The sequence below is a fragment of the Dromaius novaehollandiae genome, chromosome 12 (assembly GCF_036370855.1).
Source record: "Dromaius novaehollandiae isolate bDroNov1 chromosome 12, bDroNov1.hap1, whole genome shotgun sequence".
Lineage (NCBI taxonomy): Eukaryota > Metazoa > Chordata > Aves > Casuariiformes > Dromaiidae > Dromaius > Dromaius novaehollandiae.
The window spans coordinates 9314766-9329525 of record NC_088109.1 but is presented as its reverse complement, the minus strand read 5'-3'; the positions used below and the strand labels follow the sequence as shown (position 1 = coordinate 9329525).

The following is a 14760-nucleotide window of genomic DNA, read 5'->3' as shown; positions in this document are numbered from 1 at the left end:
TAACTTTCCTGAGTTCACATTTTTTTCTGAGACACTTCTACCACCATCCATCGATTGTTTGCTGTGTGAATACAATATGTATTATTGGTAACTTTGGGGGGGAGGAGGACAGCTACTCTGAGGTGGAAATCAGCTCAGAAGAGAAATGGGTTATGTGCTCAATAAGCTGCCTAAAAAGTTGCAGTGATTTTATTTTCTTGCTTTTTATCACCAAAAGTATAGGATGCAATAAATATAATTGGGATGCAAGTGAAGACTTTTTAAACTCTGCTTTGTTTTGTGGAAATGAGAATTCCTTCAGGAAAAAAAAGTATATTGCCTCTCAGTTTGGCTGCAAGTTATGATTGATACGTATTAGGGGTTTGTGGGGGAACCTTTAGGCTTCCAGTTATATTACAGGAGCACTGAAATGTTCCTTTTCAACGATTCTGTTTAAACTTGGAAGTGTGAATTGATCCTGATCATCAGTAGTTTGAAATGCAAAGGGAGATATTAGGAAGAATTTGAAGCCAAACTTCCTGAAAATAGTAATTTCTCTCATGCTCATCCATGCTGAAAACATGATGAAACCCTTTCTTACAGGTAATTATGGGTGCCACCGATAAAGGCATACATCTAGGAACGTGAGCTGCTTTGTGTGCAACTATACTGGTGATTCTGTAGTTGACGGTATTATTTGGAGGTGTCTGGGAAAAAAGGGTGTACCAACAAGACGCTTTCTGTCCTTCATATTGTTATACGGCTCCACAGCTTTTAAAGAAAAAAGTATTACAGAAAAGGAAAAGCTGTAAACATGTTCTGAGTCTATAATATGATAGTCTGTGAAACATGCAGCTTTCTGTTGTGGCTTTGACACAGTAATAGCCGCACATCTGTTTGCATTTGGTGCATCTCGATTTTAATGAGCTGGCTGCCTGGGAAGCCGCCGTCCTGGGGGGAGCTGTGGGCAGGAAAGTGGAGCAGAAGGACTGTTAACACCTTGTACTGTGTCCTCCACGTCCGCTGGATTGAAAGAATAAAGCAAATATGATGAAACTGTCCTTGAAGGTATTCAGTACGGCCTTCTCACTCTGAATAGCAGAATAGCTTTCCAGGAACCCAGAAGAGTACGTACACAAATCTTCAGTAGCACCTAATAACTTTGTGGTTTTAGTAAACTGAAAACAGGTGAGAGGGAAGATGAGGGGTGAATTAGCATCCTTGCCCGGCTCGTGTTGGCAGCCAGCACTAACCCTGTCCGGCTATTCAGACAGTTTTCTTGCAGTGATGGTTTTACCGGGCAAAGGCGAAACAGTAATGCCTAGCCATCAAAATGTAGCCGAATGAAAAATAATCTAAATCCTGAATTTTTGGAACTGATTGTGGTATTTATGGTCAGCTTTCACAGCAGAATTGCATGGTTTGTTCTGTTCTAATACAAAAATACACATACTTACGGCCTATATAAATAACGTATAACTACTAGCGATGTGCTTTCACAGTGCCGTGGCTCTGAGCAACACTGCGGCGGCAGGTTCGAGCTAGCTTGGCAAAGCAGGGTGGCAGGTGGAGGGTTAAGGAAGGGAGTCCGAAGAGCAGATACTTGTTTCTGAACAGCCATAGCTTCTGTCCAGTTTGGTTTTGGTTCATTTCTACATGTTTTTGAGGAGGTTCCTGTTTGTGTGCATATTATGCTCATCTAGATGCCTGCGTACGAGGCTTTTGGGGAGCAGGACTGAACGGCAGCAGGGAGAAGCCTGGCAGCAGGAGCGTGGCAGGGGGGCGATGCGGCTCCCGTCCTCGACGCCGCGGGCTGGTGTCGGCAGGCTCGGCGCCGGGGCCAGGGCTGTCTCCCGCCGGTGCCAGAGGTTGCTCTTGCTCTCCCTACACCCGTGGCGGTTGTCACAGCGGTATTTTGCTGCTTGTTCTGTGTTGGCTTGGTTACGCTTGGGTCAGGCGGACGAGCGTGCTGTCCGTGCGTGCCATCAGCGCTGGGGGCCGCGTGTCGCCGCGGGGCTGTGCCGCGGGCAGGGGGACAGTGCTCCTCCAGGGAAGGCTGCTCGAGGTGGGAACGGAAAGAGGAGAATGGTTTTTCACTTCTTTCCCTTACAACACTGGTGTATTTTAGAACATCAACTGCCAGCCCTGGAAAAATCCCTAGGAAACGTCTCCAGCCGGTGGGCTTTCTTGCGCGGTGATGCTAGATGCCAGTTTTGCAGTGCGTTTGGTAGATTCAGTAAGTTTGAATTTGTGGCTATGTCTTCGGCCTGCTGAAGGCCAGGTGAGCTGACTGAGTAAAGGTCTGGACAAGGAGCTGAACAAACAGAGGTAAATTAGTACTGAAATGTTAAAAACGAAGTAATGCCATCCATAGTTAGCAAAGTCAGAAAATTGGTCTCGTTCCTCGTTGGTAGTGTTGCATCACCTTGAGTTCAATTAGGAAGGAAAAACACTGCTTCTGCTTTACCCTCCTGCAGGAGAATTGGAGATATATATTTATGTTTATATATAAATAAAAATATATTTGTGTGTGTATGTATGTATACGTCCTCTATGACTGAAGGCTGTTGTTATAAAGCTTTTTGGTTTTCACTCATCTGCAGACATTGATTGCTCGAGCTGGTACAGGATCCTGATGTTGCACCAATTGCTTTCAATTCCCACAATAATTTCAGTATAGAATAAGGGATTCGTGCCTACCTTCAAGCCGTGGGTAGAGCACCAAAATCCAGGCAGTGCTGTCGCAGCTGAAGGCTTGTCGTGACCAAGAAGCGCCGTGGTGTAATGAACGAGCGTGTTGGGATCATCAGCCAGTGCCAGCGCGTGCACCTTGCCGAGGGGCTGGCAGCAAGGGCAGGGGGGTCGCTGAGGGGGGTAGCGAGGTGGTAGCTGGGGCCGGCTCTGGTTACGGCCTCCTCTTTGACCCCGCTGTGGGTGTGAAAAGTTGTTCGTCGCTGCGTGAACGTCTGTGCGTTTTGCTTTGAATTTGATGAACAAAGTGACTTGACAGCTTTCTAAACCCGCAAAATCCACAACTACTCGTGCCCCGTTTTGAGGACCGTGGTGGTGCCCGCGGGTTCTGACGCTTCGGTCAGTGTTTACGTGCAGGAGGAAACAGGTTATGTCAGCCTCTGGCGGTTGTCGTTCATCATAGCTGGTCAAAAGGTCAAACACTTTTTTAACTGTGATCAAGAAACTTCTATATGGGGGGAATGCAAGAGCTAGGAGTCATGTTGCCTCTTAAAAGCGTGTGTTTATTTGTTCACTTGAAGCATGCAGCAAAGGTAGGAGAAGCAACCTGGAAGCATTCGTGTGCATTTGTCACAACGTTACCAAGTTTTATAATCTGTGTGATGTTTGGTTTTGGGGCATGATTAATTTTATTCCTAGCTTTATTCCTTATTCCACATAGATAGCCTTGAACACAACTGCTTCTTTATTGAGTAATGTATTGCGAATGAAGAGGTAGCAAAACACGGATTGTGTAGGTTTTACAGCATTTTAAAATAATTGACAATGAACTTTTTTCCCAAATTATAATTTTTGTACAGAACTACTTGCTAAAGTGTCACCTTATGATTTTAAATGCTGCTATAACTTATTGCTTGTATAGGAAATGATGTATTTCAATGTGGTGCATTTGCAAGGCATCCGTGTTAACCACTTACAGTTGTCTAGGTTGGTATAAAACATCATTTTGAGGTTGTTAGGTGTAATAACAGCTTAAAGAGATAACAGTCTTATAAAGATGTCCTCAGTTCTTGTGTTTAACATTGTTTTCTTAGTTTCTGCTGTTAATTTGGGTGGATTCTTATGCATTAATGGTTTTAAATTCATTGCACCAGAGTAGATATTTTTGATGATCATCATAAGCTTCAAGTTTCAGATTAGAATTGGAGACTGTGAAGCAAAGAAAGATACTGGATATTTCTCTATTTTACTAGAATTTTCTTGGGAGCAAAGGCTCATACCCCAAAGCAATAAATGCTAGAATGGTACTGCCATTTTTATTTTTAATTGAGAACAGCGACTACAATCAGAAACTTAGAGTGAGCATTCCACACAGCCTTACACACACATTCATGCTTCCACTTAAATTTCGCATTCATACCAATTTAATTAATGTGAAATATCAATTTCACGTGAGATTCCCAGACTGAAAGAATACTTTTTTTTTTTCCTTTCATGAATGGGTGCTGGCTTTGTGGGTTCCCTGCAGGAATTTGTAGATGGTGTGAGATTAAAAATGTACTAAAACCTCTTTGCCCCATCCAAAGAGAAACCAGGCAGCATTTTGTATAATTATTGTTATGGTGGTGTGTATTATTAAGCTTATAATTCTGGAAGCCCGTCGGTCCTCTGTGTTTGGAAAGGAGAGTCCTTTCTCTGACCTTCGTGTGCAAAATCTGAGTAACTGAAATGAATGTTAATAGAATCTCAGAAAATAGCTGGAACTGATTTCAGCAGCCCCTTCAATGGGATTAAGCCTAGCTGGGCTGTTGCTGGTATCTAGACTTACCTAAACCTGTTCTTAATGATGAGCAGGGCTGGATATTTAACCTTTGCAGAAAACCTCTCCTGGTCCTTTGCTCAGCAAGGTTGCACCATCCAGCACAAACCACTTCTTGCAAAAATATACCCTAGAATTTTTTTAAACTTGCTCATTTTAAAACTTGCCCCTTTTGCTGTGCATCGGGTAGTCAGAAGTACAGTACAATATGTGATTTAGTTTAAGTCTGCATTTGGCTTCATTTATCTTTTAAGCACAAGATCCAGCACTAATGAGGGATACTTGTGCACTTTAGACATTAAAAGTGTTTTGTGGCTTTTTTTATGGTGTTAAGTTCTCACATGTTGAGGATGTCTCCTGCCTCTGTGAATACTAAGACTGTACTCAAGACACCCTCCCCCTCCCATCCGCATCAACCTGTGCTGTTAATTTCCAACTCTTACTTTAGCCTTTAAAACAGCCCAAACCCCAAGGATGCCTCGACGTACCCGTGCCTTCTCAGGCTGAGGGACTATTGCAAACGCTCCGCAGCTCACCAGCAGTGAGCAGAGCCGCTTGCGAGCGCGGGCGTCCCGTGCGGCGGAGCCCGTGCGGAGCCCTGGCCGCTGGAGGGAGCGCGCCTGACGCGGGACCCCCGCTCCCCGCCGCCGCTCCGCTGCGAGCGACTGATCCTGCAAAGGCCCTCCTAGCTCAGCAGCATGGCACTGCATTCGTCAGGCAGGAAAATCGAAGCTCAATAGGTATTATTAATAGAAGAAATATGCTTTTTTATTTTTCTTTTTGTAGGTTAATTCAGTAAGAACAGGATTGGGGAATCAGTGCGTTGTTCCAGTCTCTTGTCCTATGTCCGCTGCGTTAACTGCGGGAGTTTCGCCACCCCTGCCGGTGCCTATGCCAGGTACTCCTCTTTCTGGCACGGTAACACCTTACGTGATGCCTCTCTGTCCGTACGGAGGAGTTTTCCCTGCACCGCTTCTCGGCGTGCCGTGGTCGGGCGCGACGGCCCAGCGCGGGATGGTGGGAGGCCAGCGCGTTGCCCCCTTCTCGGCCCTGGGGAAGCCTCGCTCGCAGACACCCCCGGCGCCGCTGCAGCCGCCCGCGGCCGATCCGCCCGGCCCCGCCGTGAGAACGACGTAGCTCCGCTGCCTTTCGATGGGCAACGATGATTTTGAGACGGTGACGCGGCACGTTTGGCCCCGCGGCTGCCGCGTGCGTGGGAAGCGGTGCGGGTCCGCCGCGGCGCAACGTCAGGCCTCCGCGCACGCGCAGCCATGCCCCGCATCCAGCCGCCGCTGTGAGACGTTCCCACAGAGATAGCTCGTTTGTTACGGCAATATTTGCTTCCTTCCATTGCTAAAGACACTTTATTCTGTTGTGTTCTGGTGTTTTACACTTGCAGTCCTTAAAGCTAATGTACTTGAATTGATGACTAGAAAAGTGTACTAACCCCTGCAGGAGTACAGTGCCTTGAATTTAAGCTTTTCAGTTCCAGCTGGAAAGAGATGTAAAAATATTTGGAAGGTGTATTTTATTTACAATCTGCTTGGGCGTTAAAGTTTTTATTTGCAAAGATACTGAAGGTTTACAGTTGAAGTTCTTCATTGGTTTTGTTCCACTGTAAATGCTGTTATTTTAATTCATAGATTGAACTGTCATTTCTGAGGCTTTTAAAATTGCGAGGTGAGGGGTTTTTTGAGACAGTGACCTAAATTTAATTGTGTTTGTACAAGGAGTAGCAAAATGCACATTTGCAGAGTGATCCAAGTAAGCTGCATATAAGAACAGGTAGTAGCTTTGGGCAGTGCAATTCACTCTGTTACGCAGTCCTTGGTAAAGTTGTTGTAGGTGGCAACCCATTTCTGTAACAGGGAGCTAGCTGACGGGCAAACACCGTTTTCTTCTAGATCTGCAGCAAATTTGATTTACATTTTCTTTTCCTTACTGGGCTTTTATACTTTAGTTAAATTACAAATCCATGCATGTTTCATAAGTGAAAAGCTAACTGAAATCTTGACTATAGGAGAACGTGTCTCCGGGTTACTGTAAGAACCGTGTAAGTACAGTACTTGCATGTCTTCTGCCTTCAGTTCAGCAATCTCGGTTAAGAATGGTGTTTTGTCACTGAAGTGCTAGCAGTATTCACACTGAAATGGAATAAAAATGTGAAGCTGTTATTTTTCTTCTTATATGACCAATGAACACTTCAGTTTTGGAGTCTGACCACTTTTTGTTTGAATTTCTTTTTTAATTTTCGTTAAGTTTGCACTGTAGGTGGCACGGACACCTCTCTCCTGTTTGAAAGTTGCTTTTTGCCCATTTTACTGTGCATAGAATCTGCACCTGCACCTCTCGCTCTAAAGGCACAAGGTGACCACTACACCGGGCTTGCTGATGGTAAGTTCAATTTAACGGGGAAGCACTAAGGGCGATCCTCACAGGCACCGGTGACAAAACAGGCGGACAAATCTGAAGGCACGTTGCTCTGTATCTCTACTGCAATGACGTTTGATGCTGTCTGCGGAAGGGCAGAGGTGTCTTGTGCTGCCAAGCTGTGAATTGTATAGTTCTGTTGTATTTTGAGCATTATATCTGTCTAAGTTATTTTGTTTGTACCCTTTGAATATATTATTCCATCAATTCAGTTAGAATTGGATTTTATAGACAATTATGCAGAGTCTTCTGCCTGGGCAAAATACTTACTGTAGTAAGAGATTTCTGCTCTCTGTAACATGTATCTTTAATTTGTTTGGGTTTTTTAGATTCATGTCTGTATGAGCAACCATGGAAAATATGTTCTCACACCAGTTTTCCTTCAGCTTGCACCGAACCGTGCAGTTTATGTTGCTATTGCCTGTTGTATAGTCCATCCCTTGTATACTGACAGAGCCAGTGGCACTAAAAACCCCAAGAAATTGTATAGATTGGAAAGAAGAAAAATAAACATTTTGTGCTTGAAAACTGTGCGAAAAAAACAGTGTTTTTCTAAAACATAGAAGTGTGTCCATTTCTAGCTGTTCCGGTAACTCTTCATTTGTTTTCCTGCCTTTTACTCCTTTCCTTGCGTTTAAGGAGCAGGAGCGATGCCCTCGCTGCTGCCCGGTTTCTGCCCGTAGTGCCGCCACGCCGCCTCTCGCAGCCGCGAAGCAGCGCTCCGGCGGCCGCGTCGCTCCGGGTCTCCGGCCTTCTGCAGCCTTGCCGGCGTTGTGGTGCTGCACAGCAGACCAGGCTGCAACGTTAAAGGGGCTGTTTAAAGCAGGTGGTATCCTTAGTACTGCCGGTGGCACGGGTTAGGATGCTGGAGTCTGGCAGGTGGGGAGGGAGGCGCGTGGACCGTGCATCTCCCGTGCTGGAGGGCGCTATGGAAACCCTTTTAGCTTGGTCCTGGCAGAAGTGAAACGTGGTGAAGGGAAGGTGTGAAAATCAGCCTTGACGTAACTTTGTGCTATGTGCGCCCTTGGAAGTCTCTTTGGTTTATGTGGCTTGCAGAAGTTAAGAAAGGAAAGGGAGTGTGGGAGGAGGTTTGATACTTCTGCGTGTCCGTATATCCAACCCGCGCGGCTCTGCTGTACCTGCTGCACACGTTTTACGGTTTCGTATCTGTGCTGCAGTTCTCCAGAAATCCTGTCTCTTGCTTCCATGCAAAGGCAGCCTGCGGCAGGGCACACGCCGTGGGCACGAGTGGCGCGGTACGCGTAGAGATGTGCTGGTGCGTGGGGCCCGCAGGAGCCGCCTCTGACTCTGAGACGTATGCATATTCATTTACTCTGTTAAAATGAAGCTTTCACGTTTCTAGCATCTGCATTCCTAACTGTTGTATCTTTAGCTAGTGCTGGGGCCAAAGAAAGGCTCAGAGGTTGATGTTTTCATTGCAGCATTCATCATTTTAATTCCCTGATAGCCATCGTCGCTGCAAGTCTTCTGACTGTTAAATTTAAGCTACATGTTCTTATCCTTGATCATGCTGAAGGCTGCTTCAACCCTCAGTAGCAATTAAACGGCGTGAGATGAAACAAATGGGACTTCTTGAGCAGAATTCGAGCAAAAGTGCTGGCCGCATTGCTCTGCCCACATCTTTTAACGTTAAAAAAAAAAAAAAGCTCCAAAGTCCTGTTTGTCATTGAATATCTTCCTCATGCTTAGAGCCATTTTTTGTTCCTTAAAAATCAATCTGTATTTCTATTAAGTCCACTTAAATAAGACTGGTGAGTGAGATTATGATATTTTATTTAGCTGCATGCATGTGTTTTATATAAAGTCTTCAGAAAGAAAAGCATATGTACTGCAGGTGCCAATACTTGCTCTGGCATGCTACAGTATGTAACACTGGTCTCAGTGGCCTGGAAGTTTTGCCAGATTTAAACAACTGGGCCCAAACCTTTCTGCGTAGCTCGGAGAAGGGGTGAGAGGCGTAAGCGGGGTCTGTGCTGCAGCCCCGGAGCGGGGGGCACAGCAAGGAGGGCCTGTGCACAAAACCCCTTCCCCTACAGATCCCAGAACTGGAGTGATTTTGTTCCTGACTCTGAATATTCCTCTGATGTCTAGCAAGCAGGTGTGAAACACCCTGGACAAAATTTCCCCATTCCTTAACAGCTGGCCTACGGCTGTGTCCTGTAGCTGTGTCATCTTGACATTCCCAGAGCAGCTCCATAAGGACCTGTGTGGCACCAGGGTGGATCCTTATGATTAGATGTGAGGTTTTGATGGGGATAGAGAGGGCCAGGGAGTTGGGAGGTCCCCAGTTTTTTAACTTTAAAAATTGATAGGAACTTAATACAAATATTGAAAGAACATTTTAAGCTGCCAAGTCATACCTTCAGTACTTAGGAAATGCCAAATTAAGTTTGCCCATCTGCCCCTTAATTTGGCTTTCCAGTTGCTGTATATCATGATAGTGTCTAAATGCATAATCACAGCCTGTTTTTCCGCGGTCCCCGGCTTGCTTGTGCGCTGCAGGGCTCGCAAGGGGCAGGGAGCGGAGCAGGACGTCGCGGGGAGACAACTTTGAACACTTAATGCTCTCCTGCAAGTCTCAGCCCAATCTCCCTGACTCACTTTAAGCCAATGGTGCAAAAACTATCCCTTGCAGTTTCTCTGTGTATTTAATTCTGGTCTTCCTTCTATAGTTTTAAAGAGTAAATACTATTATTGAACTATTACTTTACATCTCTCTGCTGAGTGCTCCTTTTTCTCCTGTTCCTTCACTGTCTGCTGTATAAGTTGCATTTTTCTCTGAAATATTTGGTATCAGCTGGCATAAAAAAAAAAGATGATGGATTAAATGGGCCACTCGTCTGGCTAAATATGCCAGTCCCTTCAGTCCTACAAAAATACTAGTGCTTGGGAACAGGTCTCTAATGCTAAATGCTAGTGTTTCCCAAATGAAATCAAATTTCTTAATCAAATTTCAGGTTTTGCCATTTGATATTTGTGGAGGGAAATCATTAATATGTTCTAGTCAGTCATTAGTTTAACTTGGCTTTTTCAATGGTTGCTTTTTCCCTTAAAGTAGTTTTTGTGGTCCCAGTGCTCTACTTTCAATTCAGAAACATTCACAATTTTTCCAGAAAAGCCCTGTGGACTCGGAGTTCAGTGTGTTTGTGCTGTTCAGTTAGCGTGCGTGTTCTTGTGGGTAGCGCTGAGTAGGAAAAACATCCAGCCTTCTGCACTGGTTGGAAGTAGGCTTTGGAGAGGCGTAATCAGTGGTCTCCTTTTTGAAATGATTTGACCTCAATATTCCACCCCCCCCCCAAAGTAAACAAAGGTTTCAAGTCATGTTAAGCAAGATTGATATCTCAAATGTTAACTAATATGGCAAAAACCTGCATAGTTTTCTGGCTTGCTGCCAACCAGCTACCGCTGAGGTCAGTTCAGGTAGATCTTGTTGAAGGAGTGGGCTTGGAGGCAGAAGTTGCAAATGAAATAGTTCAAGACTACCTCTAATAATAACCTAGTAAGGTTTCTTGCGGTCTCCTGTCTCCCCGTCTGCCTGATTCTGGGGGATGTTTGTGGAAGAGGATGGTGGTGCTGGAGCGGAGCGTGTTTGCGGCGTAGGGGCGAGATCTCTGCAGAGGATGCCAACGGGAGGCTCCGGCGCTCTTCGTTACGACAGATGGATGAATAACTTGCTATGGGATTGAATTTATAAAACAGCAAAACCATAATCATATGCATTTCTTGCCATCGTTGTTTATTATTTATTAAATCTTTGAGTAATATTCTGGGTTTTGTGGTGCTGGGCTCTGGCTGTAATTATGCAGCCAGGCCAGTGCTGAGCGGAGCTGAGCTTCAGTCGAGTATTTGTGCGAGGCGTCTGGGGGGCCGATGCTTGCACTGTTTCTTCTGAATGAACGTGGTAAATGCAGTTAGGGCCTAGTCTGTATCCCTGAAACGAATCATTGCTCAGGTGTGGACTGTGTTGTGACTTCCCCGTGTCAGTGACTTCTGATTGCAGGGATGTTTCTTTCTTCAGGTAGGTCCGTTCCTGGAGCCGTCCCCTTCGGCGGCAGCAGGCAGGGCAGCTCCTCAGCCCCGATCGTGCGCTCTCTGCTGCTGATGCAGCTAAGTTGCAGGAGTGCAGCCTAACGAAGTGGATTTCTAGGAGCTGTCGGGTTACGAATTCTGCATTATGAAAGAAGCTGTTGCTCAGAGGGATTTGCATGTGCTGCGATGCTGATTTTAGCTGTGTTGGTAAATAGATTACTTGTGACTGATTCCTCTGGAAGACGGGCTTATACAAGCAGACAGTAATTTTTGTAAATTATGTGGTCCCTTCTGCTTTTTTTTCAGAGTGATAGTTGAAGTGTACTTTCAAGGTTGCTGCTAGATATGCTTGGATCTAGATTTGTCTATAAAATTTTTCCCGTGAAATAACTTCCCCACAAGAAGTCTAGAGGCTGCATAACTTCAGTATGCACTCTTACACGCAAAGCCTCACTGAGCTTTGGGTTTCCCTTGACAAGTACGCAAGCAGTATGCATAGAAGAAGACCTTGCAGATTGATTAAACCTCTGTTATAACAGTGAAGTTCTTACGATGAGTTTTTGTTTTTTTCAAAACCTGGTGACCAAGAGAAACTTGGACTAATTTCTTTTGATGTAGTGCCACTGGATGGATTCACAGCATATATTTAGCATGTTGTTGTAGTCGCACATTAGCAAGTTGTCATATAAGGCAGAAGGAAAAGTCAGGATTTTTTTCCGCCCTTGGAAAAGAGCGGATCCCCGTACTTTGCCTTCCGTCACCACCAAGGGCAACTGCGGCAGCTCCGTGCTCTAGGAGCTCTGAGCCGCTGTGCTGGGGATTTGGGGATCTGGCATCATTTCTGCTGAGATATTCAGGTGCTTTGACACCTTTTAAAAGCTTAGAAAGTTTAAAAAGAAATAACTGGCTGCTAGTCCTTCTCAAACAGATGTTCTTTAGGTCTGACATAAATACCCCAAAAAGTGCTTACTCATGGTTTTTGTTTGGAATTACTCTGCAAATAAGGTAGAAACTTATTTTTCAGCATTCAGTTTTGTTTATCTATCTGATTAGATAAACTCCATCGGATACCTCTTTCGGCATTTATTGCCTTCTCTACTCAGCGGCTACAAGACGTTCTGTGCAATAACTGCGTTTTTTCCCTAGTTGTCCCCAGCACACAGAAGACTTTAGCAGAGCTGAGTTCGCTGGTCTCTGCAGTGCTGTCGACGGGGCCCTTCCAGTTTCTGCGCAAAAGTGCAGACTGCCGCCAAACCGTGAGGTCGCCCCTGGCGCGCGGGCTGCTACCTGCAAGGGGCCAGTCACCGGAGGAGCTCGCTCTGCTTGGGACTTTGTGGCTAAGCTGTCATGTAGCCAGGGGCCAGTCCCACTGCGCTCTCACGCTTTTCCCCTCTTACCTGGAGGTCATTAATTTTGCCTTGTTTTCTTTTCTGGGACGAGCTGCTGTGCCAAGCGGTGGTTGCGAGTAGTGAGCAGCTGTTGAGAGCTGGGGTGGGTCCAAGTCTTTGCAGAAGTGTTGTTGCTCAGAAGCTTGTGGGAGATTTATGGTGAAAACACGATTTTGCTTCCATTAAAAGCACTTATTGCTATGAACAGGCAGAGCAGGAAAGACAGGAGGGAGGAAATTGGGACTATGTTAATAAAAGCAAAGCCTAAAGCATGGAAACCCACCAGGAGCTGTAGCAAACAGTGTCTCTTTGCACAATGCACTTTTTCCTGAGGTCCCCCACTCCGAAGAGCTGACCTTCGAAACAGCTCACTGTAGTTTTTCCAAAAAAATCCAGCAAGCTGTCCATTGCATAAGCCACGCGTGCTTGCAGACCCAATAACGAGCATGCATGTTGCTGTGACGGGGCCTGAAGGACGTGAGCGCATGTCGCTAAGCCACCAGCGCGCCGGACCCGTGGCTCGCGCAGGACGTGCGGGCACTCGACAGCCCCGGCGCTGCGGCCGCTTCAGCCTCGCGCTGCGCTCCGGGCGCTCGCGCCGCGTTTCCGTCTGGCGCCGGCATCTCCCTTGGGAGGAGCGCGGCGGGCCCCGTGCGGACGCCTTCGCGCGGTGCCGTGGGTCTGCGCGGCGCCCTGGAGAAGGAGCTCCCCAGACGATAGCGCTGCAGAGGCGTCAGCGCGACGCCCCGCCGCTGGCTGCCCAGGGCTCGGCGATGCCGGCGCCAGCGGCCGCGTCCTCGTGGAGGGCTTTCGGCGCGCTGGGTCTGCCATCTCACGCGGCCATTTTGTCTCGTAGATCCTGAAACCGCGAACGCCGGCGACCGACCCGTGGCCACCGCAGCTGCCGTGCCGAGCGCCAGGTCCTGCCGCAGCCGGGGAGGAGGAAGAGCCGGAGGGGAAATGATTTATCGTGCGTGAGACGTTCTGTGCCGTGCTGGTCCATTCTACACAATTTTGTAACTTTCTAATCATTTTTTATTTATAGTTGGAAATACAAAAATGTTATGCAAAAATAAAGGAAAAATATTTTGGGGGAAAAAGGATTTTGTTCCAGATTGTTCCCTTCTGTTGTGAGCCAGGTTCCCGTGAGCAGCTCCTCGAGAAGAGGGAGTAGGAGGCATTCTTTCAAATGTGTTTTGTTTCACACAGTTAATTGTAATTTAAGTAGTTTTCAAAAAGATACGCTAGGCACATGCATTCAGATTCTGGTAGAAGATAAATTCCAATTCCATTTAAATTTCTCAGTCAGAACAGTTCTTTTGTAAAGATAATACTCTCTTTTAAATCTGGTTAAATCAAGTAAAGCAACCCACAGAGCCTTGGCTGGAGAGCAAGCTCGTTCTTGTCACTTCCTTTTTTTCCTCTTTCTTTGTCTTATAGAGTGGACACATTTTCTTGCCAGAGTTAAATACAGTTCTCGAGTCACTTCTAATTTTAAATGTAAGACTAAAATCCTTCTACAGACGAGTCAGTAATTGGAGCAATTTTTAAAAGACTTTAAAGTGCCTTCAACAAGCTAAAATTATGTAGTGGGAGATTTCTTTTTCTTGATTCACTGAAGGTAGGTTTCAGCTGTCTCCTGGGTTGAGGTGACATACAAAGTAGTTTGTAGCAATAATCTCATGAGTAATCATTCATTATAAAGTTATGCTCAACTTTTTTTTAGACAGGTGGGTTTTTTAGCACTTTTCCTAATGACTAGGAAAGAGTGCTGGTCTTGCTGTTACATTTTGGCCCTAAACTCTTCCAGCCTTCTGCTGCTATGCGCCCAAAGACTTCATTTGCTTCCCCCTTAGGCAGTTTCAGACTATGATGTTCTGACCTTTTCGCTCTCTGTTTTTGATACCAGAGAAATATGAATTTATATCTCCCCATAAGCCTTTCAGTATCATTGTCTTTTTCCTTTCTCGCATCCGGAGCCTGGCATATTGTTTCATTGTTATCTGCTATGTCTGTCTCTTCCAAATCTCAGCTCTAAATAATAAATCTTATTTTGATGCCGTTGTTCACTATTTCGTTACCACCTAGGCTCTAACTTGTCAGGTTACTTTCCCTCGTGAGCTAGGATGGGAATGCAGGTTGACGTCGATGTGTTGCTCTGAGCTCAGGAGCCACCCAAACGTTTTGTAGGCTCGGAGGTGAAACACCAGGGCCAAAACGGAGGTTTGGGTTAACTTGCTGCTTGTCGGCTGTGCCTGCCCTGTCCGCGGCGAGGGCGGTGGGAGTGATCTCCTGCATGGACACGGGAGCTCGTGAAGGGGCTGGAGCTGCTGCTAGGTTCTTGCTTGCTGTTGGCTGTTCTGCTTGTAGCAAGGGCCACATTTATGTCCCTTTCCTATGGGT

General features: G+C 46.1%; 1 protein-coding gene across 10 annotated transcripts in view; it reads left to right on the top strand.

The window, feature by feature from the left end:
* The window catches only part of WNK2 (WNK lysine deficient protein kinase 2), a 127079-nt gene extending 112665 nt beyond the window's left edge, over positions 1–14414 (top strand). For 6 of the 10 annotated variants that reach the window (XM_064518880.1, XM_064518888.1, XM_064518886.1 and 3 more), the window contains one exon: positions 5276–6876. In XM_064518880.1, coding sequence (XP_064374950.1) covers positions 5276–5626 — 351 coding nt within the window. In that variant the 3' untranslated portion in view covers positions 5627–6876. Of the gene's footprint in view, positions 1–5275; positions 12397–13213 lie in introns of those variants that run through there. The other 4 variants (XM_064518887.1, XM_064518885.1, XM_064518883.1 and 1 more) reach the window with 3 other exon arrangements.
* The last annotated feature ends 346 nt before the right edge of the window (positions 14415–14760 follow it).